Here is a 24,759-nt window from a genome sequence, read left to right as displayed (position 1 = left end):
GGGTAAAGGGGGAGAAATTGGGGGACATCTGTAATACTATCAACAATGAAAAAAAACATTCCTAGGGTCTCATGCCCAACCTCTTCTGTCAGAATTTCCAGCGGTGTGGCCTGGGAAATGGTAGGCTGAACAATGGCCCCACACGATCCATATCATCGGGGAAGTCTGGGAAATACCAAGCCCAGTTTTTCTCTGAGGGTGGTGAGAGAACCATCAAAATCATCTGGTGGAGCTTCTTAAAAATGCAGATTCTTGCCCCTCCCCTCCTAGGAACTACTGAATCAGAATCTCTGGGAATGAGCCCCAGAATTTGCATTTTTATGAGCACTCAAAGTATGCCGAGGGGCTGATGGTCACTCACCGGCCCTTCAGCAGCATCAGTCAGGAGGTGGCCAGGTCAGACTGTCTGGTCACAGTCTGCTTTAGGAGGCAGGAGTGAGGGAGACAATGAAAATGTGTAGCCTCCTCCTACAGACAGCCAAGCAGCACAAATCCCTACCCTGTGCAATGCTATGATGCGGAGTTCTCCTGAGTTTTATGACCACCTAAAGTTCCGCAGAGGGCTCCTTGCTCTCTCTGGTCCTTCACACAGCAGAATCAAAGCTGGAAGACCTTTGTTTCCAAATCTCAGTATCCACTGTCCAATTGTCCGGTCCCCTCAGTACAATCTATTACAGGGCCAGCTTTGGGGGCAGTGGCCTGGACCTAGGCCAGGTTGGCATAGCATGAAAGGTGTGGAAATCAACCCCTCCCAGTTGACATGGTTCTGCTTCTGGGACCAGCATTATTGACAGTTTCAATTTTAGCCATAAATGGACTTAAGGCAAAGTGCTCTTAAAGAAGTGGGGACGAATCAGTCAGAGGAGGATACATTGCAAGGGCATCATATTTTGATTAAGGTTAGTCTTAATTGTCTATTTACCTGTATATCTTTATCAATCCATCTATCTACCTAACTACCCAACATTCCAGAAACATATACATATAGTGCTTGCCAATGTACCAGGCACATTAAGGAAATAGGGGTGGGCCTACCTATTTCCTCTTACATCCTTTTGGGCCAGAGATCAGGCAGTGACTGTAGGCTTCCCGATCCCGTATACACAGGGCCCTCATAGCACCTGTATGGCTTCTGCCAGGCCTCGGATCCAGTCGGGCTGAAGTGGCAACCACCAGGAGATCCCTCAGAGAAACATCGTGGCTGTGAGAAGTCTTCAAGAAGAAGAGGGAGGACATGTCCAGCGGCCTCTTCTCACTAGAGCTTGGGCTGCAGAAATAGCCCTCCTGGGGCAGGGGGTAGTTTTCTGGAAAGGCGAAGTCATTGGCATTATCAATTTGTGCTACTGGACTCAGCGCAGATTCCTGGCAAAGGCTACCTCCCTCTAGGGTCTCCTGGCCTAAATATGACCCCAAATCAGAATCATCCATTCTTCCTTTTCTCCAAATAGTTTCTCTTCCCTGTTTTTTAATACTTAATTCCCCCAACTGGTATAGACTTAGCTGAATGGGCCTTAACTGAATGAGAACCAGGGAATGTTGAAGAGGGTAGTTAGAGACAGCATTCTATTTTTATCTTTCTTGCCTTCCCAATAAGACTGGAGACTCTTTGATGACATGGTCTATGTCTCCATCAGGGTCACCCTACGGACAGGGAATGTACCCCCCTTCAGACTGGGAGCTCCCCAAATATTAGGACTGGCTCTGTTGGTTACTCCATTCCTTAAGCTCTTGGCACACCAGTGTACAGGCTGGCACTCACGTGACTGGTCATTTAACACCAGATTTGAGTTGTAAGGAGCCGGGAACAAGGAGAACTTCTCCTTCAGTTGAACCTTGGTGAATAGCTCTGATATCAGACGCTGCTTCTTCATGTTATTCTTCAGCAAAGTCCTGCTTGCTTTCAGATTCCCCAAGAAGCGCTGGGATTTTATAGGCAGAGAAATTTTCGATATTTTCTTCTGGAAGGGGTCCTGGGGGATCTGCTGCTGGTTGCATTGAAAGGAGGCCACCCTCTGGACACTCTCTGGACTACTGCATTCAGAGTTGGTTGTCATGCTCAGCAGAGACTCTGGGGAGTCTGAGACCTGGGTGCTAGATTCTGAGGTTTCTACTGAAGTTAAGAGCTGGAAGAGAAAACAATCCAAAATGAGATTGTGAAAAGCAAAGGGCTCCCTGCTACGCCATTCTTGATTTAAATAGATTAAGAGCTGATTTCATCAGCAGGAAGAAAGATTAGGTTAGAATAGTTTCCTAACCAGGAACTGGTTAAACACTAGGGCAGAAGGTGAAGGGAGATATCCACAGAGCGTCCTCTCGAGGTCTTTAAATATGATAGAGATTTTAAACACTAAAGATTGGAAATCAGAGAAATAGATATTATTTCACAGCTACTAGACTGGCAAAAATTAGAAAGCTGTTGGTGTGATGCAGGGAACACTCGTGCACTGCTGATGAGAATGTAGAGAGCCATTCTGGTGAACGATCTAGAAATACTTGGTAAAATAAGATTACATATACTCTGTGACCAGCAGTTCAGTTCCTAGGTATACATTCAAAATAAATTATTAGATAGTTCCTTTTAAAAAAAACTATGTACACCAATGTTCCCAGCAACATTATTCACAAGAGCCAAAAATAGCCAAATGTCTACCAAGAGATGAATGGATATATAAAATATGGTTTATATATATAATGGAATACTATTCAACCTGTAGAAAGAAGAAGATTCTGATAAATATACAGCAGGAATGAACTTTGAAAACATTATGCTAAGTAAAATAAGCCAGACATAGAAGTACAAATAGTACATGGTTCTAATTATCTGAGGTATCTAGAGCAGTCACAGAGACAGAAAGTAAAACAGAAAGAAACAAAATAAGACAGAAAAATATTTGGAAAAGTAATGGCCATAAACTTCTCAAATTTGGTGGAAGTCATCAATTTATAAAACCAATAAGCTCTAGTATCCTAAATAGGATAAATACAAGTAGAACTGCACCCAGACACATCATAATCAAACTGCTAAAATCCAGAGATAAAGAGAGCAACCATTAAAAAATGACACATTGTACACAGGGGACAATGTTATGAATTTTTAAAAAACAAAGAAAGAAAACCAGAAGATAATGGAACAACATTTTTAAAATGTTGCAAGACAAACAATGTCAATCCAGAATTCTAGGTCCAACAAAAATATCCTTCAAAGTGAAAGCTAAATAAAGGCATTTTCAAATAAACAAAATCAGAAAATGTATCACCAACAGATAGGGGTGCATTACAATAAATACTAAAGGGAGTTTTCCACGCTAAAAGAAATGACATCAGACAATAAAAAGTAAATAGTCCTAGAGTTTTGGCTCAAAGACCTGCTTTTCTTTTCTCCACTCTCTTGAGCCCTCAGCTCTATGAAATCCTAAGGTGATAATGTTATGAATTTATGCAATGATAGCAGCAGAATCAACAGCAGGTCCTAAGGAAACTAAAGTTCTCAAGGAGAAGAAACGTTCCTTCCAAGTAAAGAAACTGTGGTCCCGAGAGAGTAGAATGACTCCCTAATACTTACTCTCTCTGTGACTTCCTGCCACTTGGCCCTGGAAATAGATATAGTCACAGGAAGTGTGCTGCAAAGCAGGCTTCACTAAAACCCCAGCTTTCTGGACAGAAAACTAAAAAAGAGAAGCTCTTACCTGGCCAGTGTGGCTCAGTAGTTGAGTGCTGACCCATGAACCAAGAGGTCACCAGTTCAATTCCCAGTCAGGGCCATGCCCAAGTTGTGTGCCAAATCCCCAGTGGGGGACATGCAAGAGGTGGCCAATTGATGTTCTCTCTCATCAATGTTTCTATCTCTCTCTCTCCCTCTTCCTTCCCCTCTCTCTAAAATCAATAAAGAAAAAAAAAGTAAAGTGCACATGGGACATCCGCCAAAAGAGACCATAGCCTTAGTCATAACATAAACTTTAACAAATTTTAAAATACCAAAATAATATAAAGTATGTTCTTGACCATATGAAATTAAATCTCCAAACAATTGGAACTTAACACACTTCTAAATAGTTCATAGGTAATTAAGGAAATCTCAAGTGAAATTATAAAATACTTTGGACTAAATGAAAACATAATGTATCAAAATTTGTAGTATATAGCCAAAGTGGTGGTTAGAGAGAAATTTAGAGCATTAAATATTTATATTAGAAAAGAAGGTTTTTCATAAATAATCTAAGCTTTCCTCTTAAGAAACTAGAAAACAAAAAGCAAAATAAATACAAAGCACGCAGAAGGAAAGTACTAATAAAGAGCAGAAATCAATGAAATACAAAATAAGAAAATAGAAAACAATGAAATCAAAACCCAGTTCTTTGGGGGAAAAAAGCAGTTTTAAGAAGTAGCAGTGATATTAAAATAATAGCTAACACTTACTGAGTCCTGTGTGTCAGACATCACTCTAAGCATTTTCATGAATCCTTTTATTTAATCTTCACACTAATCCACTGGTAAGTACTTCATTTATTTAAATGGGGAATCTGAGGTTTATGGAGATTAAAGTAACTAGATGGAATTCACATACATAATAAAAGGAGACTCCAGTATCCAAACAGTGGCAACCAGATCCCCAAAGCATACTATTTACTCTTTTGTGCATGTGTGTGGTTAAAAAAATACGTAATATAAAATTTACCATCTTAATCATTTTTCACTGTACAGTACAGTGCTAATTATATGTACATTGTTCTGCAACAGATCTCTAGAACCTTTTTAACTTGCAAAATTGAAATTCTATACCCATTTAGCAACTCCCTTGTTCACCTTCCTGCAGCCCCTGGCAACCACCACTCTACTTTCTGTTTCTAAGAGTTTGACTACTCTAAATACCTCATGTAAGTGGAATTATACAGTATTTGCCTTTTCATGACTGGCTTATTTCACTTTGGAGAATTATCTACTTAAATCCTTTGCTTATTTAAATTGTGTTATTTTGTTCAGTTGTAAGACTTCTTTATATATTATGTGTACTAATCCCTTATTAGATGAACTATTTGCAAATATTTTCTCCCATTCCACTTTGTTCACTAAGTTTGATGTAGTCTCCACTTATCTATTTTTACTTTTGTTGCCATTGCTTTTGGTGTCATATCCAAGCAATCGTTGTCAAATCCAGTGCTATGAAGCCCAAAGCACACTCTCTCAAAGGTGCTAATCCAAACATGGGTTGTAAACCTATTAGCAGGTCAGGAAATTAATTTAGTGGGTTGTAACTGATATTTTTAAAAGAATAGCACAGAATTAAAAAAAATATCAAATGAGTCACCATATTTAGTATGACTAAGCATTGTTTTAGAAGTTTTTTTCTAGTTCTGTATGTATGTGATTGACTGCAAAATAAAATGGATCTCTACTATGAGCTGTTGTTAGAAATTTGAAAAACATTGCATTAATCTATACTGTACTTGGACCAAGCAAAGGCCCAAAGATGCTGAAAATTTTCCAGTAGTTACAGTAGAATCATCACATAGCCCTTGGTTGGCCTAACTAAGATGAACACTAAAGAACCTGTGCTAGAACTATCAGGATCACATTCATGTGGCAACTTAGTGTCTGTAAAAATAGAAAATCAATTGCCACATTAAATTAATTAAAAAAAATTTTTTTTCTTTATTGATTTTAGAGAGAGAGGAAGGGAGAGGAGAGAGATAAAAACATCGATGAGAGAGAACATTGATCAGCCGTCTCCTGCATACTCTCGACTCGGGATTTGGCCCACAACCTGGGCATGTGCCCTGACTGGGAATCGAACCCTCAACCTCTTGGTGCATGAGTCGATGCTTAACTACTGGGCTACACCAGCCAGGCTAAATTAATATTTTGATGCAAATTTTATTGGCCTTATTTGTTTTGTTTTGGCTTTGTAGTTGCATAGGAGTTATAAGTATTAATATTTTATATCTAGTTTTATGCTTGTATGTATTTATAAAAATAATTTAAATGGCCCAGGCCAGTTTGGCTCAGCGGTTAGAGCATCAGCCTGTGGTCCAGGGAGACCCAGGTTCGGTTCCCGCAAAGGGCATGTACCTCGGTTGTGGTTTGTCCCTGGCCCTGGTTGGGTCGTGTTGGTGGCAGCCACTCGATGTGTCCCTTTCACGTCGATGTTTCTCTCTCTCTCTCTCTTCCTCCCACTCTATCTGAGCAAAAAATGGAAAAAGTGTCCTCGGGTGAGGATAAAAACAAACAAAAATAAATAAAGTATACAATGGGGATCTGAGTTTTCTTTCCTTGAAAATGTGTCTAGCCCTGGCAGGTTTGGCGCAGCGGTTAGAGCATCAGCCTGCGGTCCAGAGACACCTGGGTTCAGTTCCCGCTAAGGGCGCGTACCTCGGTTGCAGTTTGTCCCTGGCCCTGGTTGGTCGTGCGGGTGGCAGCCACTCGATGTGTCCCTTTCACGTCGATGTTTCTCTCTCTCTCTCTTCCTCTCTCTCCCTCCCACTCTATCTGAGCAAAAAAATGGAAAAATGTCCTCAGGTGAAGATTAAAAAAAAGAAAGAAAGAAAAGAAAATGTGTCCATACATTAATAATGTTTGAGAAACACTGTTTAGGTGGTGTACTGGGTTTAAGAGTGCCTCTCCTTCTAATTCATATACACCTACAACCTCAGAATGTGACCTTATTTGGAGAAAGGGTATTGGCAGATAAAATTAGTTAAGTTAAAATAAGGTCATACCTGCCCGGTCTATGTGGCTCAGTGGCTGAACATCAACCCGTGCACCAGGAGGTCACCAGTTGATTCCTGGTCAGGGCACATGCCCAGGTTGTAGGCTCAATCCTCAGTAGGGGGCATGCAGGAGGCAGCTAATCAATGTTTCTCTCTCATTGATGTTTCTCTCTCTCCTTCTCCTTTCCTCTCTCTGAAATCAATAAAAACTTTTCTTTTTTTAATGAGGTCATACTGGATTAGGGTTAGCCCTAAATTTAATTTCTTATAAGAAAGCCATCTGAAGATATACAGAGGCGAAACAGCCCTGGCCGGTTTGGCTCAGCGGTTGGAGCGTCGGCCTGCGGTACAGAGAGAAACAAAGAGGAAAAGTCTATGCGACAACAGAGACGGAGATTGGAATTATGCTGCCACAAGCCAAAGAATGCCAAAGATTGTCAGCAACCACTCGTATCTAGCAAGAAGCAAGGGAGAATCCTCCTTAGGGAGCCTTCAGATAAAGCACGGTCCTACTGACACTTTGTTTTCAGACTTCTAGCCTTCAGAACTTAAGAGAATAAATTTGTGTTTTAAGCCACCAAGTTTGTGGTAGTTTGTTACAGCCTCCCCAGCAGGGGGTGCCCTGCCTGAAAAGAGGGAGTGCATAGGACGGCCTTACTAAAAACCCTGAAAGCCCTGAAAGTATCAGTCTCTACTCCTAGCAGCTATGCCATTCCACAATTTGGGGTTCACAAGTGGAGAAATCAAGGCCCAGAGAGGTTAACTGGCTCACTCAAAGGGCCAGTAGGAAGTTGGGGGCAGAGAAGGGACCAGAAAGCAAGACTCCCGCCACCGCCTCCCGAGCTCAGCCCTCTGGGAGGGAGACCACTCCACTTACCACAGTGCCAGTGAGCATGTTCACTGCAGAGGTAGACTTGGCTTCCTTGATTCTGGAGATGGGTTTACTGAGCTCCAGCCCAGAGCAGCTGAGAAAGCCTGAATTCCTCAGGTCTGGTACAGGACAGGAATGCTCAGGGGGAGCAGGGCCATCCTTCTTCTTGGGGACCTCCTGGTGAGGGCTGATCTCTGCCTCAGTTTTCTTTGCATCTCTGACATTCAAGAGCAAGTCAGGTGTGCAGGACACTAGTGTCAATAGCTGGAGGGATTGGAAAGGAGGAAACCAAACACACAGCTCGTAGGAACTCAGCTCTGTCCACTTGCAGAATCATCTGCACCCAAGAGCAGGTGCAAAGGAGATGAGGAGAAGGAAGGCAATTGGTATCAAAGTCTCGCTAATCTGGGACTCTTAACCTGGGGTTCGGGGGCTCCTAGAGAGCTCACGGATGGTTTCATTGGGGTCTTTGAACCACTTACAACTACAGTTTTAAAACTCTGTCTTTGTGTACATTATGGCAAGACATGCCATAATTTTTATCAGCTATCCAAAGGGTCTATGACCCCAACAAAGTTATGAAAAAAAAACAACAACCTGCTCTAACCCTGTCCCTTTGGGTGAGACTTTCAGAAGGAGATGGACTGAAACATCAACTGAATCTCTCCACTGAGGCTATAGAGAGAGCCAGGCAGAGAAGGTGGAACCCAGAGACTCAGATCACAGGACAGTTGGCCCACAGGCAGAGCTGGCCCACACTTTGAACAGAGAAGAAGCTGGACGGACCTAGCTGTGGTCAGTCACCCCATGTAATGTCCTGAGGGTCCTGCCTCCCAGAAGCTCTTCTCTGTGGCCTCCTGGAAGGGAGTGTTACAATCCGAACTGGAGCTGGGGACCATGAGGACATGTGGTCCTGGAGCCCGCTCCCTACGCGGGGATTGTGCTCGCCCTCCCAGCTGCTAACTCCTACTGAAGGAGGCAAAAAGGACAGACCAGTGAGCGTCTTCACTGCCTGGATGGAGGGATCCTCTGAAGGACGCTGGGCTCCTTGTGACTTCCAGGCTCCCCTCCTGCGGCCCAGCCTTCCACACAGCCCCATTCCTTCAGTGTGTCTGGGCTCTGAGTAGTGGTCTCCTCAGCACCCCCCCAAGAATTGGCCCCAGCCGGGGGAGAGTGCTGGGCACAGGCGCGCCCCTCCCTTCCAGGTTTACTTGTTTGGAGGGGTGGATGGCGGCGGCCTTGCATCTCTGCCGTGGTGTCTGTTGCCAGCTTTTCGCGCCCTTGCCTCTCGCGTGCTCGCCTGCCGATTCCCCCTGCATCTCGACCTTCTTCTCTTTCCTTTGGAAGGATTTTTTCTCCTGTTTTAGTCTCAGCTTCTGGATCATTTGCCTGCCCATTGAGAAACAGGGAGTGTCATGCAGGTTGGGGACGGGCTTCGAATGAGGGCATTCTCCTGGAGGGGTGGACAAGACTGGGCAGAGCAGAGAGCTCCGTGTCGCCTCCCCCAGCGTGTCCAGTCTGCACAAACAATTGAAGATCACAGAATAGGAGGTGGAGAGTCATCCCTCCAACCTCCCCATTCCCAGTCTGGGGAATAGCACCCAAGGAGAGACGTGTAGGAAGGGGCTCCACCCCGCTCCCCCGCACCTCTGTCTCTCCCGCCTCCCAGTAGGACAGATCCCGGGCAGGGCAACTGCTGTAGAGGGTCTGGGCGGGAGGCCAAAGTCAGGGGCTCCACACTGGACCACTTTATCCTGGGCTTCTCTGGCCAATAATGTTATGGAAATAACGTAGTCACATGCGTCAGGAGAGAGGAACTGTAGTCCCTCTTCTGTCATCGTCTCCACATGATGTCTTCTCTGCTCTGCCTTCCTTTCCATAAAATGAGGTGGATGGGATGAGTCCCTTCCGGCTCTTAGAGTATATTCCTGTGTGAATCCAGGAAGCAGCTCTGGGGGGGCTGGGCATTCTGGAGTGGGGTGGGGGGGTGCCCGTCTCAGGGGTGAGTTTCTAGAAACAGTCACATGTCTACTTAACGACACCCCACACAAGGGAATCTTACAATTCCTGGTCCTTATGAGACTGAAGCAAATGTTTCCCTGGCAACGTCAAGGTTGGGGCCTGAAGCTCACAGATCCCCCTTGGCAGTCCCAGGCCAGTCACCCAGCAGGTCAAGCGCAATCCCCCCAATACCCCACCCGCCTCGAGGGCGCCTGCCTACCGGGCGTACAGTTCCCGGGCCCTGGAGGCAACAGTGTTCTGGAAGAGAGAGTTGTTGTCCTGGAAGAACTTCTCATACTTGTCCGAATTCAGACTGGGATAAATCAGACGGAACCCTCCACAGTTCTCTTTCTCATACTTCTCCGTTTTCTCTAGACTCAAGGCCTGGAAACCCTTGACTTCCTTGATCCTATTGGCAAGCAGAACACAGGGCTGCGCTGGGACGTGGCTTGGAAGGAATGTGGCCAAGCTGGATGTCCTCTAGGGCCGGGTGGGGGCCTTGAACACAACAGGGGTCAATCGGTATTTCCTAAATGTTTCCCGGAAAGGAGTCTAGCCCTTCTGGGACAGCCGACATCTTTTCCTACAGCTCATCAAACCAGGAAACCCATTTCCCTCTTGGCTTCATTCTGACAACGCAGACTGCCGCCACCTGCCCAGTCCCAGCCCCTACGACCCTGTCATTCTCTGGAAAAGGACAGTTTGTGTTTTGCTAGGTCTGAGGGTTTCTTGGATGAGCTGGATGAGTTTTTATGAGCTGTGATGATCTCATTCTTCCTCACAGCCCCCCAGGGGGTGGGGTGGAGGTCAGGCAGGGAGGAATGATAAGCCCCTTTTACAGCAAGGAAACCGAGAGCCACTGAGCTAGCTATCCAGGGCCCAGTCAAGGCGAGGAGAAGGCTCCCGGAGAGGGCCCTCGCTGCAGCCTAGCGGGCGCTGCCCCCTCCTCGAGGAGTTAGAGAAAGCTGGCACTGTGGAAGGCATCTGGGCATCCCAGGCCACACACCCTCTGGGCTCTGGGTCCGGACCTGCCACTTAGCACCAAGGTGACCCAGTACAAGTCAGCTCCCCTTCCAGAGTCTCGTCTCCTCAGCTCCCCAAACAGGACCACACAACACCCCTCCTGCCTATACCCTCCCCGAGAGAAGACAGCACACATGGAAGTACTCTGAGAGACACAGTGCCATCCAAACATGGGTGCTTTTGCCCAGTTCCAAAGTTTAATCTCAAAGGACAGGGCTGACTCCACACACGAGGAGGGCAGGGGCCACAGTGGGGTCGGAAGAGCGACACGGGCATCTCCCTGCCCGGGCTCAGCGGCTCCTGTGCGGACGAAGGCCTGTGCAGGGCAGTGTGTCCCAGCAGGAGCAGGAGCAGGGACACGCTAGCTCCTGCCGGCACGGCAGCAGGCAGTAGGACAGACAATTCTTTCTTTTGTAAAAATAAAGGGATGGTTTGGCTTTTTGTATCGGTAATCTCTGATTCTTCCAATTATATTAATAAGCTTATATCCTTTATATATATTTATGTCCATAACTTAAATCTCCTAAAACAGGAACAAAGAAATATTCACAGTAAAACGATTCAAATTGCCACATTCCACAAATATAAACCAATTTTCCAAGTACGATGATCATTTGTAAGAGCTGACTCCACCCCCACCAACTCCAGGCAAGATTCTTTTCTGTCTAATCCAATTTTAAATCCTCACTTAAGGATATGTTTTTATTGATTTTTAGAGAGGGGAAGGGGGGAGAGAAAGAGAAACATTGATATGAGAGAGAAACATCGATCAGTTGCCTCCTGTACGTGCCCCAACCAGGATCAAACCCTCAACGGTAAGTGCCCTGACTGGGAATCAAACCCGCAGGTGTACAGGACAATGCTCCAACCAACTGAGCCACCCGGCCAGGGCTAGGTAAGATTCTTAATAGTCTCAAACACAAATTATAGTGCCAGGTATTATGATAAGCCTTTTATACACATACCTTATTTCATTCTCCCTGATAACTTTATGTATCATCAGGTCCATTTCACAGAAAGAACACTGAGGCTCAGGAAAGTGACATAAAGGTCACATAACTAGTAGGCTGTTGAATTGTAACTTGAACCAGGACAGGCCCGTCTTACTGGGACAGCAAAGTCATAAAAAATGGGGTCCCCAGGGGACGAGGGATGCTACTATACCTGATCTCCCTAGAACGACATTGCTGTAGGAACTGTCCCCGTTGCCTCTCCTCCTCTAAGACTTTCTTTTTGTCACAGCTTCCCAGGTTGATCAGGACCAAGGTGTCATACAGCAGACTGTCCTTCACCTCTTTATCCAAGCCGGAGTCCGTGGAAAAGCTTGGAGAGTGGTTGACCTGTGAGGGCGAGACGGCAGCGGGAAGCTGGGCTGTCCAGAGTGAAGCAGAGAGTGAGGCCAAAATGCCACCTCCGGGAACTACTCAAGCCCACCGTGGGCTGTAGCCACAGCGAGGCGAGGAGGAAGTGGAACCCCTCTAGTTTAACTAGCTTTTATTTTAGCCCTTTCTTCTAGAGAGGCATCAGGGAGTGCCCCATCTTTGGTTTCCCCTCCATCTGGCGTGCGGTGTCCTCTCGTGTGCCTAGAGCAGATGGAAAGGGCCAGGTGGGGAGGTAGAGAGTAGAAAGGATGCATTCAAGGTCCTGACCGGGCTTGCGGAGGAGACAGACAAGAGAAGGGAGAACATTCCCGCTCACAGAAAAACCCATCTTGTTCAGAGGTGTTATGTGACATTTGACGATTTCTAGCAGTTTCTGCAGGCTTGCTCCTGGCAGTTAATTCTGCTCTTTAGGTAAGAGCTCCAAACAGCCATAGTCTCCTTCCCGCCCGCACCTGGGAACAAGGACTGGGAGTGGAGGAAAGACAAGGCCCCAGGAACCTGATCTGCAGTTCTGGCTTCCCCGCTCCGAAGGCTGACCCTGGCATTGGCAGCTGGCACTAGCACCTCTGACTTGCACCCCCCCCCCCCCCCCCCGCGTGCGTACTGATAACCACTAGAGAGGGCTGCGAGCACAAGTCCAATCTGGAGAACAGACAGCCACCCAGAAGCTCTTCCTCCTCCTCCCACCACCGTGTGGGTCTGGGGGAGGCAGGAAAATCAAGGTGGCTCCCACCCATTCCTGTGGCCATAGACACTGGCCATGCTGTTAGCACTTGGAACTGAGTGGTCCAGGCCCCTGAGAGCCAGGCCTGACAGCTCCCATCTGATCTTCAACATCGTCACCCCAGCTGTGATGAAGATTTTTCCCTTTCTGGGAGACGACTCTGTTACAAAGGTAGATCTGTCTTGAGAATCACTGTGCCTGAGATCATCAGTTTCCAAGTCTGGGTGGACCTTGAAAAGGCCCAAGGAATTCTCCAATCCCAGCCGTCTACCCCCCTCTGGTGGCCACTTTGCAGCTAAGGGAGCAGGCCCGGCCAGCAAGCACCGTGTAGGAACTGGCATGCTTGTTGATTCAAAAGATCTAGCTGAGCTGGGAGAGCGGAGAGATGAGCCTGAAGCTGGCTGACCCCAATAACAGGGGCCAGTTTCCACCCCCCACCCCAAACTCCCTACCTCCAGCAGCCAGGGCTTGAGTTTGCGGTCCAACAAAATGTCGAAGCCCAGGACTTCAAAGCAGGCACTATTGAGCATGTGGTTGGGGAAGCAGGTGTGGTAGTTGTGCTTGATGACGGGGTAGGCCGAGACGATTGTCTTGATGATGACGTCCTCAATATCTCTCCATATCTGCTCCACATCGTAGCCGTGGCTCTCCATGTACATGTTGAAGGTGGAGAGCTTCCTGGAGGAGAACCACGGGCCATGAGGCTGGGCAGCCCACCTCTGGTCACGTAAGGCCATGAGATGCTGGAAACCAGAAACTTCTGGAGAAAATAAGGTGCCAGAGCCTACAGGCATGGACACCCAGGAGCGAAGGTGACACCAGGACTAGGTCAGCTCAGGAGGGGCCAGCGGGAGCCTCAGGGCCATACTCCTGAAGCCTCCACAGCCCTGGAGTGGGCACAGATGTAATGACATGTAAGACCTGTCTGAGTACTTCCACTGTGACCCAGAACACACCCGTGGGCTTGGGCAGGGACTGAGTATCCTGGGTGGAAAGCTTAGTGGATGAATTTTAAAAAAACAAAAAAACAAAACACCCGGCTGGTGTGGATCAGTGGATTGAGTGTCGTCCCAGGGACTGAGAAGTCCCAGCTCGATTCCCAGTCAGGGCACATGCCCGGGTTGCGGGCACGATCCCCAGTGGGGGGTGTGCAGGAGGCAGCTGATCGATGTGTCTCTCACATCAATGATTCCATCTCTCTCTCTCCTTTCCTCTCTCCCTAAAAACCAATGGAAATATATTTTAAATAAATAAATAAAAATAAAAAACCAATACCTTACATCATGCTTTTGCTTTGGTGGTAATTTCTCAGATTTGGTGTTCATTAGAAGTACTTAGGGAGCCTTTAATAACACAACTACCACCCTGGCTGGGTAGCTCAGTTGGTTAGAGCATCATCCTGATATGCCAAGGTTGTGGGTTCCATCCCTAGTCAGGGCACATACAAGGGTCAACCAATGAACGCATGGATAGATGGAACAACGAGTCAATGTTTCTCTCTCTTTCTATCTCTCTCTCATATCAACAGACAGATTTTTTTAAAAAACACCCCACTACCTGCATTCCACTTCAGCATCTGAGGGGATTCTGGGGACGGAATCTAGTTTCAATCTAGTTTTAAGATTGTCCACATAGAAAAGGCAGCCCCGGGGCATTTCCACAGAGAGAATTATGAACCAGGATGGTCCTGATTTCAGAACTGAAAACCCCCACTTGCAGGCCAGTCGGGATGGCTGGTCACCCCATCACCGAGGTCAGGGGATGTCCACCCTGTGTGGAGAGGTTTGTGAGGAAACAGCTCCACGCTAGGCAGTTCAGAGAGAGAGAATCTGACAGGCCCAGGAGGCAACGAGGAGGACAGACACCCACCCCTTCGAATGCACACACCTGTGCACAGAAAGCGGACGTGGGAAGCGGGAAATGGGAAGAGGAGAGACAGGGGAGTGAAGATCAAAGAGGAGAATGAGAAGATGAGAGAAGCGGCTCACCCCGGCAACTCAGAGCTCAACGGGACCCAGCCAGTGGAGTCAGAGAGGAGGGTGCAGGGCCGGCCAGTGCACGTGTGCTAAGAGCCTGCTGTGCATGCCAAGCTCATACATTGAGGGGATCCTAAGAAACTGCCACCTCTGTCATGGGAAGCCTAAGGACCATCTGGGGAGTCAACACACATGAAACAACCAAGGATGCATCTGTATAAAGATAGATAAGTGGCCCGGCTGGTGCTGCTCAGCAGTTAGAGCATTGGCCCTCGGACCAGAGTTGCGGGTTTGATTCTGGTCAAAGGCACATACCTCGGTTGCAGTTCAGTCCCCAGCCCTGGTCGGGGACCTGTGGGAGGCAGCCAGCCGGCATGTCTCTCTCACGTTTTTGTCTTTCTCTCTCTCTCCCTCCCTCCCACTCTATCTGAAGACAAATGGAAAAATATCCTCAGGTGAGGAATAAAAAAAAAAGAGACAGGTAGGCAAAAACCACTAATATAGAGACCCACACCCACTACCGGCCATTGTCAGGAAATGGAGCGTCACACATACACAAACTTTCCTGATAGTTTGAAACCAGTCCTTTCAAGTGCAAAACGTGTATTTAATTTGCCAAACTAAGAAATGAGTTTTCCCCAAATAGGTTGTGCACTTCCTTGCCTTCTTGCAACAGACATTACGAATCATAACATACCCTCTTCTGGATGATACAGGCACATCACGGTGAATATATATTGTAATTTTATAATACAGTAGAATTAGTCAATTCGATTTACCACACCAGCTATGTGCCGGGCGCCAGAAAGATGAAGAGGACCTGGTCTCTGCCCCGAGGCCCGCCAGGTCTCCAGTCGGTCTGTCGCCTTCACAGCTCCTACTGAGCTTGCAGCCTGGTGGAGGGCTGACCAGGGGCGCAGCCGGCCTCAAGCAGGGGGAGGAGGAACAGGGAGGTAGTCAGTGTGAAAAGCAGATTGTCTCAAAAGATGGGGAAGAGGAAGAAGAAAGGTGAAAGGAAGAGGGAGGGAGGGAAGCTCCCAGAAGGCCAGGGCACCATTCTAACCCTCAAGGAGCTCGAGTACAGCTGGGGACACAAACAAACATGTGTACCAAGCAAAGGGCAGATAGAGGCTCCAGCTGATGTTGACAGTAAGGGTGGTAGGAGTCCAGAGATGGAGGGGGCACTGTGGGTGGTTACACTGATGTCACAGGCTTGTCCTTCAAGATGGAACCCAATCCTCCCACCTGACAAGTGAGAAAACAGATGCCCACAGAGAAGGTGGGTTTCGCCCACACTACCGTGGCTATGTGGCTGGACCCAGAACCTAGAACCCATCAGAGAAGGCAACATGGAACCTTAGTGAAACAAGGGCCTTCCAGCATGTTCTCCCATGTTCTGGGTTGCAGCTGAGCAAAGGCAGCGCGGTGGGAGGCAGCAAGGCCTGTATCGCAAATGTGAGCAAAGGGGTGTCCTGGAGAAGCCATGGATCAGACGGGACGCCAGGGGCTCCTAGTGGTTAAGGTACGGCCTCGGGAGTTTTCACTCCAGCTCTGCCACTTCCAGTGTCCCATCTTAGGCCAGTTACTTAACCTTTTTGCACATATTTCTTAATATACAAAATCAGGATGATAATAATATATTGTTTTCGTGAGGGTTGGCTGGGTTGAGGTATGTAAACGTCTTACAGCAGGGCCTGGCATACAGCAAGTGCTGAAGAAATAAAATGTTGACTATGAGTGTAATAGTAACAATAGTGGAAAGTAGGGTCTGGTCAAATTATAGCAGATTGAGCAGAGGAGTTTGAACTTGATGCTCCAGGCACCTGGGAGCACGCTGGCTGCTGAGAGTGGAAGTGACGAGTCCACGGAACGTACAGTAATAACAGCATCCGCTTGCATAGGGGTTATTGCTTCTGAAGCCCATTCAGACACATCCTCTCAGTAGATTCTTATGGCAGGTCTGTGCGGCTGGCTAGCCAGCATTCTTATCGTATGTCATTTTACAGATGAGAAAATGGGGGTACAGAAAGGGTAAACAGAGGGACCTGGAGCTAGGGAAAGAACAAAGAGGTCAATGCAGCCCTGCGTCTGAAGCTGAAGCGAGGTCTGTGCCTGGTGGAAAGGAAGGGACACGGGGACATTTGAAGGAGATATGTGCACGAGTCAATGACTCGCTGGAAAAGGAAACATCCAAGACGACCTCAAACTCTAAGGTTGCAGATTAGAAGACAGGGACGGGCAAGTTGGGCAGAGGAGCCAGTTTGGAGAGCCGGGGTGGGAGCAAGGAGAGAACACAGCCTTGCTGGGAAACGCGCAGTTGGAGGCAACAGGGAGCCATCCAGATGCCACTGAGAAGAGCTGGGCCTGGAGCTCAGAGGACAGAGGCCAAGCTGGGCGAGGACAGGCTGGGCGCCCGGAGAGCAGATGAGCTCCAGCAGAGAGGGTGGGCAAAGAAGAGCAGAGGGCTGAGGCCAGGCCCGGGGTCAGAGAGGGGTAAGGAGAAGGAGGGAGCGAGAGAGGGGAGGAATGTAGGGCAGCAGAACAATCCTCCACACGTCACCTTAGTCCTGGCACCCCATAACACCCCCATCATGGCCCGAGGACCCCCAGCACAGCTTGTTGTTGAGTGTCAGTTCTCGTAAGAGGAGGCAAACAGGGATCCTTTGATGACATGCCCTTAGACTAAGAAAAAATAACATTAACCACAAACACTGTCCATGTTGCTATCACAGGTCATTTGAGTTTCACAGTGTCCCTGTGAGGTGAGCAAGGCACAGGATATCAGGAGTCTCATCACCTTCATTTTAAAGACAAAATATGGCCCTGGCCAGTTTGGCTCAGCGGTTAAAGCGTCGGCCTGCGGTCCGGAGAGACCCGGGTTCGGTTCCCGCTAAGGGCGCGTACTTCGGTTGCAGTTTGTCCCCGGCCCTGGTTGGTCGTGCGGGTGGCAGCCACTCGATGTGTCCCTTCACGTCGATGTTTCTCTCTCTCTCTCCCTTCCTCTCTCTCCCTCCCACTCTATCTGTACAAAAAATGGAAAAACATCCTCGGGTGAGGATTAAAAAAAATAAAAAATAAAGACAAAATATGGAGGCTCAGAGAAATGGAGGGAATCCCCAAGGTGCCTCAGCTGGTGAAGCCAGAGCGGGACTGGCAGCCTCGCAGGCTAGAGCAGCACAGGAGGCTCAGCTGGTGCCCGCAGTCCAGTGGGGAGACGAGGCAGCAGGGCTCTGGGCAAGACTGGTGGCTGGCACCTCCTGAACAAGGGAGATTACCTCCACCCAGCCGACACGTCCTCTTCAAGCAGGCTCAACCTAGTACTTTTCCATTTGCTCTTTGGAACTCTGCCACGGAGGGTGTCGTGAAATTTCCCCATGCACCGTGCCCTTCTGATGCTCTGAAGCCAAACAGGTTGCCTGTTTATCAGCCCTTTGAATCTGGTGCAGGAGACGGAGCGTGTGCCTTGGACTCTGACAGACCTCCCTACTTATCCCGCTGGAGCATTTAGAACTGCGTGACCTTGGACAACTTCCTTTACCTCTCAGAGACTTGGTTTCCTCACCTGTAAAACGGAGATGGCACCTAACTCATAGTTCTCCACCCACAAAGGGTAGATTATAATGCCTCTGCCATAGTGTTGCAAAGATTCAATGGGGAAAAAACTGCATACAAAGCACCCAGTTCAGGCTTAACACACAGGAAGCCTCCATAAATACTTCCTTTTTCTTTCCACTTTGTCTGGTCATGTTCACATTCTTCAGTCCCCCTTTTCCTTAAAACTCAAATGAGACAGGTTTAGACGCTCGCATGCAGATAAAAGCTGCTTGGGAAGAGAGTCATGCATTCCTCTCATTTTCCTCCCTCTCCTGGGGAATCTGAAAGCCAGCTAGATAGACGTCGTGATACATCATTTGACAATCTCTGTTGGAGCAACACCCCAGGGAACCACAGCGTAGGAACAACGGCCTGGCATGTCCCTTTCCCATGGAAGACCAACAACCAGTACATATCTGTTGGTTTGGAAATGTCAGAAGGGCCAACTGTACCAAGAGTATGTTTTGGTGTGTGTGTGTGTGTGTGTACCCTGCTGGGGAAACAGTTCATGTTTATCTCTCCTCCTCCCATCCTCCTGGGGTTTACGATGTGGCCTTCTTTTAATGATTAACATCCAGAGGGCAGAGACTAAGGAGTCTGCTCTAGGTTTAGAGGCAGAGAAATATTTTCTGAGAGCATGTGACCCAAGATGGAAACACCGATGGGGACTGCCAGAGTTTGGGTAGATCCCAGAGAGCAGCTCCGAGACCGGCGGGGGAAGAAAAGAAGTGACGCCACTTGCTTACCTCTTGCTGCCAGAGTGTGCGTCGCGAATGAAATTGGAACTGTGCTTATTAATGGAATAATTAGTCAGGTGCATGCAGATGTTATCCTGGAGGAAGAGACATAATCTGTGGGGTCAGAGGAAGGGCAGGCCTCCCACTTCCTCCCGAGGCCCCTGGGGCTTAAAGAGATGGAGAAGAAAGGGGAAGTCTCACAGCTTACTGAAACTGGCAAAACAGAAGTGGAAGGGGTATCCTACAGCCGGAGTATAAGAAACTCCAGTTCCTCCTGAGATGGGGTGGTGCCCTGCCTGAGGGACACTTCAGGGGTGTGGAACTGTGGCACAGGCTTTGCAGTCAGACAGGTCAGGCCTTGAGCCCATCCTGACCTCTTCCTAGCTCTGTGACCTTGGACAAGTCCCAATACTCTGGGTTTTCATCTCCTCTCCATTAAAAAAAAAAAGGTGATCATCCCTATTTCTGAGGGTTCTTGGGAGGGCTAAGGGAAAGAATATATGCAACCCAGCACAGGGTAGATGTTCAGCAAATGGCAGCCAAATCCACAGTGTTTGTGAACGTGGATTTAGGCAGGAATTTTTTTTATACACTAAGGGAGGAAGGTAAGGTGGCATGTCCCCTGAGCTCACCAGGTTGTCGGTGCAAGGGTGGGAGTAAGAGGTCGTGGCGAAGCGGGCCAGTCCTTCATTATATGCAAAAATCCTGAGAGGGTCACAGGATGTCATTAGCACATAAATCCGTAGGTCAAACTTGAACCCATCAATGATAAAGGGCTGGAGGAGAGAACAGAAGTCACACAAGCATCGGAGGAGGAATTTGGACTTGAGGATCATTAGTGCCCTGTCTAGTTTTCACGGCGTCAGCTCCAACATTGCCTCTTACTACAGAGTGCAGACTTGGCCAAGGCTGGGGACCAGGAGCAGGGGATTTGAGCTCAGTGACCTGCCACATGACCTTTTGGAAGTCACTAAACCACTGTGCCTCAGTTTCCTATTCTATCTAATGGCATGAGGAAATACCTCCAAGAGAACTCCTGTTTACTAAACAAAATAACATTAAAAAGTCCTGTGACAAAGAACATGTTGTCGCCCGGCTGGTGTGGCTCGGTGGTTGAGTGTTAACCCATGCTCCAAAAGGCCGCAGGTTCGATTCCAGGTCAGGGCACATGCCCAGGTTATGGGACCAATCCCCAGTGGGGGTCATGCAGGAGGTAGCTAATCATGGTCTCTCTCATCGATGTTTCTCTCTCTCTTTCCCTCTCTGTCTATAATCAATAAAGAAAAAAATATTATTTAAAAGAACATGTTGTCACTATCCAGGGCTATATTATTATTGTAGTTCTGTAATAGTTCTATAGTTCTCCCTGCAATGCTGACCTGCATGGACACTTCTAAGGGCTCCCTTCCTGCAATGGGCTAAACCACTGTGACCTCTGGCCTCCAGTCATGGAGTAAAGCTGATTACCATTCTCTCTCCAGGACTACTCTCCTCTCCTCAATGAGCTGGGGCCTCCACACACCAAAGATGCTCACCCAGCTATTGTCTGTTGGAAGCAAGGTTCCAGCCTGATAAGACCAGACCACTGGACAGGGGTGCAGGGATGAAGGACACTCTGGCCCAGGCACATGTCACATCCCTGATCAGAAGGCTCAGTCTGACAAAGTCCAAGGCAGAAGACAGAACTCGACTTCACCCACACCCCTACCCTGCATTCCCTCGTTTCACATTCAGTCCCGTGGAGTTACAGCCTGAGGTTGCTGTGGGATAAATAACCACAATGAGGAAGTACCTTTGAAATATAGAGCTGACAGATCATGTCCTCCCCTGGTTTGATTTCTTTCACCGTCCGGGTGATGAATATACCTCTCCCTTGGCAGCCCGAATCCGGCTTACAGATGTATGTCTTATTTTTTCTTGACCTGCTGTAGTTCTGCAAATCTCCCCAGCTACCAGAACAGGGAGGGAACAAGATATACTTTTAGTTAGGGAACAGAAGAAAAGAAGGCTAGCTCTTTATTTAAAAAAAAAACAACAACGATCTAATGTGTCAAAAGCCTTGGAGTTGACAGACGCCCAGAGGTCTGATGATAGGAGAGCAGTAACGCACACACAATGGGGAGAAGATGGGCTTTGGAGAGAATTCAGGCCTGGATTTAAATCGAGGCGACACCACTTACCAGTGTGCCACCCTTTGCAAGGACTTGACCTCTGTAAGCCTCAATTCCATCATCTGCACAATGCAGATAATGACACCTATGGTGTACATGACACAATGCGTGCAGGGCGCTGACGCATACTGCACAGCCCATAAAGTCAGCCATGGCCAAGGAGTGTGCTTTCCTGGGTTTGCAGCGGGGAGGCTTGGAGTTCTGAGTGTGGGCCAGGTCCATGACGTGACCTTCGATCAGTCAGTCTCTCGCCCCACTCTGGCCTCATCTGCAACATCTCCACTCCAGCCAGAGTGTGGGAGAACAAATACCATCTTTGAACATACTTTGAAGAAAGTATATTCAGAGGAAAGAAAGAAATTTAGTGGACTAGAGATCTCAGTCTTGCTATGTTTCTTGTTTTGCATTTTAACTCAAAGGAGCCTTGTGACCACTGGAGAAGTCACTTAACTCAATGGTCCTCAGTGGCTATGAAGTCTGGAGGCACCTGTTGACCTCATGGCAAACACATTTCCTTCTAAGTTGCTGCTAAGCCGCAAAAGTTGTTCCAGACAAGCGAGGAAAGTCTGGGAACCCTGGCGCTCTTGGTTCGGGAAAGCACTGGGCAAAGAGGGGAGAAGGATTTCTCTCGAGCCCCTGCCATGTGAGCATAATTCTGATGGTGACACTCTCTGCCCCCTCCACCTCATCTCAAACACCAGATTGTGCCCAGGTCATGTTCATGTGATCTCACATTTCTCCTGTTTCTTGGTGGGTGGTCCAGAGTTGTTTATGTACCAGGAATGGATGTCCAGTTTCAAGGTGGATAAAGAGAGACCAGAGATGGGGAAAGGCTGACCGCCATCCATGGCACTGTCCTGGGACAGAGGGTGGGCATTCCTCCCTGCTCCTAACCTGGGCATTAACCATTACCGCCCTCTCTGCAGAAGTCCTATGGTCCTTAAATTTTCACAAACTGCACAGTTAAAAGGTTGGAACAAATTCAAAATCAACAGCTTTGAAGGTCAGAACAAATTCTCATCCCAACAGCAGGCACAGGCTTCAAGGCACCCAGCCCCTAAATGTCCCCTAATTTTATAGGCAGAGCCTAGTGTTTTCTCAACCTTGGCCACACCCTACATCCCTTCTCTTCCTGAACAGGAGAGAGGGGAGAGCCTATGGAACGTGGAACTGGGGTGGGGAGTGGTGAAGGAGCACAGCTAGGTACTCACTCAGCAGGAAGGCACCAGGTCCGAGGGAAAAAGTGGAAATCTTTAGGGAACAGCTTCAACATGCGGCTCATATTCCTGGCCAGCAAGTCCTTGCGGCAGATTTCACTCATCCCTGGGAAGTGATTGATTTTCTGCAAAGGAAGTCGGAATTCATGAACAACGAGACATGAGCGTACCCAAGAGATCCCCTCGGGGGACAGTGGGGGCCCCACAGGGTAGGTGGCACACTTACGCTGAGGACCAGCTCTGACCTAGGTACCTGGTAACTTTTCATTTCCATCACTCGCTCCAGCGACACTGAGTAGTCAGTCCAGTAGAGAGTCCAGTCGTCGTTTTCCCCTCCCTCTCGAAGGCCAAACTGTCGAGCGGCCCTCCGCACTGCCGTGGGGTTAGAGAAGAAAGGCCTGTCAGCCCAGGAAGTGGGACAGGAGCATAAAGTGAGGAGGTTAGGTTTCTAGGGGCTCCCAGACCAAGCACTGAAGTGAGACATCTAGGCTCCTTGGGACTAAGCCATCTCGCCCTGCCTGGACACATCATTGTCGAGGAAGGAACAGAGTTGAAAGCTATTAAGGAACAGAGCCTGTGCCCCATAACCCCACAGAGGGTTATCTGGGATGAATGTTGTATCCACCCTGGTTTCCCCTTGTCAGGAAGTAGACCTCTGGCTTTCCCCCCAACACAAAGCACTGAATGTTCAGGGACTATAAACCTAAATCCTTAACATCAGCCAGAGCCTAGCTTAATTGTAAGGTAAATTAACAGAAAAAAAGTACACAATGTAATTCAAAACCACATGTATGCTGTCACATCCTTCTTCCCGTCCTTGTTAGTACTGATAACGGTGCTGATTCCAACACAAAATCAAATAAATGCCTTCAAAAGCCTGGAAAGAAAGTGCCTGTAGTGACCAGGAGAATGGGGACCAGCTGAAAGCATCCAAATTTGAAATTAAAATAACGACAACACTCTGCTCTGTCGTACAAAGTAGGTCTGCAGGTCATCTCCAGCTCAGGGACAGCCAGTTTGGAACTTGTGCTCTAAAAAGAGTCATTGGCCCTGGCTAGTTTAGCTCAGCATTTAGAGCATCGGCCCATGGACCAAAGGGTTGCGTGTTTGATTCATGGTCAAGGGCACATACCTGAGTTGCAGGTTCAATCCCCGGCCCCTAGCTGGGGTTGTGTGCAAGGCAGCCAATCCATGTCTCTCTCACATCGATGTTTCTCTCTCTTTCTCCCTCCCTCTCTTCCACTCTATCCAGAAATCAATGGAAAAATGCCTGGCCGGTGTTGCTCAGTGGTTGAGCCTTGACCCATGCACCAAGAGGTCCCCAGTGCGATTCCTGGTCAGGGCACATGCCCAGGTTATGGGCCCGATCCCCAGTGGGGGGCATGTAGAAGGCAGCCAATTGATGTTCTCTCTCATCAATGTTTCTCTCTCCCTTTCCCCTCCCTCTCGCTCTAAAAATCAATAAAGGAAAAATTTTTTTTTTTTAAATTAATGGAAAAATATCCTCAGGTGAGGATTACAAATCAATTAATTAATTAAAAGAGTCACTGATTGTAGCAATAGCTGCCTTCTCTACAACCACACCCCCTAATAACCATATACAAGAACTATGAATAATTGAAGTACAAATCATTTCGGTCAAATCTGTACTTTCTCGGAATGAGCTTTCCAACCTCCTCACATAGTTAAATGAGCTGAGAAGCAAAGAACAGGATTTGGAACTCTATTTCACCCTCAGAAATACATAAGCATGACCCTTCCCAGCCTTTTGTGGGAATCCAGTGGGTCCTTATCGCAGATTCCTTGAATGCAGATGCTCACCACTCTCATATCGGCAGCTGGATAGATTGATCACCAATCATCTGGAAAAGAGAAAAGGAAAAGCAGCAAGACAGAGACAGACACACCTGCCGGAACAAGAGACTACACACAGGAACACCCCGTCCCAAGTGGGGAGGCACGAAACCTAACCTGCCACACACAATTTTTAAAAATAAAAGGCAGTCTGAACATAAATAGAATGAAGATTAGAGCAAGGTGTGATTTTAGATTACATGCACCATTATTTCATTCTATAAAACAGATCATTAAAAGTGAGGGTTTTTTTTTTATATGAACCAAAGGTGGTGTGATGTTGACAGTTTCTCCTTTCCCCACCATTAGCAGTCAAGGCCCCCTTCCTCCCAGGACCCTTCTGCTCTTGCCAACATGGATCCCCATCCCCCATCTTTCAATCCTAACCTCTTTTTCTTCCTCTTCGTCTTGCCTTGCTGCTGGCCATCCTGAAGCCCGTTTTTCTCCGCGGTGTTCTCTCTTACTAAAGCCAGGGTGACGATTTCTTTCAGCTCTGCTGCGGAAC

The 24,759-nt window shown here is 47.9% G+C and overlaps 1 protein-coding gene across 1 annotated transcript; it reads right to left on the bottom strand.

The window, feature by feature from the left end:
- Positions 1-1,035: 1,035 nt before the first annotated feature.
- TTLL6 (tubulin tyrosine ligase like 6) lies at positions 1,036-24,759 on the bottom strand. Its single transcript, XM_036269072.1, has 13 exons — positions 24,642-24,759; positions 22,654-22,772; positions 22,395-22,525; positions 20,805-20,961; positions 19,645-19,788; positions 19,022-19,107; positions 13,158-13,383; positions 11,764-11,939; positions 9,797-9,985; positions 8,787-8,964; positions 7,582-7,839; positions 1,760-2,123; positions 1,036-1,304 (listed from the first exon to the last, which is right to left on the bottom strand). Exons 1-13 carry the CDS (start codon positions 24,679-24,681, stop codon positions 1,036-1,038), a joined length of 2,337 nt encoding a protein of 778 aa, XP_036124965.1. The 5' UTR covers positions 24,682-24,759.

Source organism: Molossus molossus, unplaced genomic scaffold, assembly GCF_014108415.1.
Source record: "Molossus molossus isolate mMolMol1 unplaced genomic scaffold, mMolMol1.p scaffold_m16_p_19, whole genome shotgun sequence".
Lineage (NCBI taxonomy): Eukaryota > Metazoa > Chordata > Mammalia > Chiroptera > Molossidae > Molossus > Molossus molossus.
This window is presented reverse-complemented; position numbering and strand designations above follow the sequence as displayed.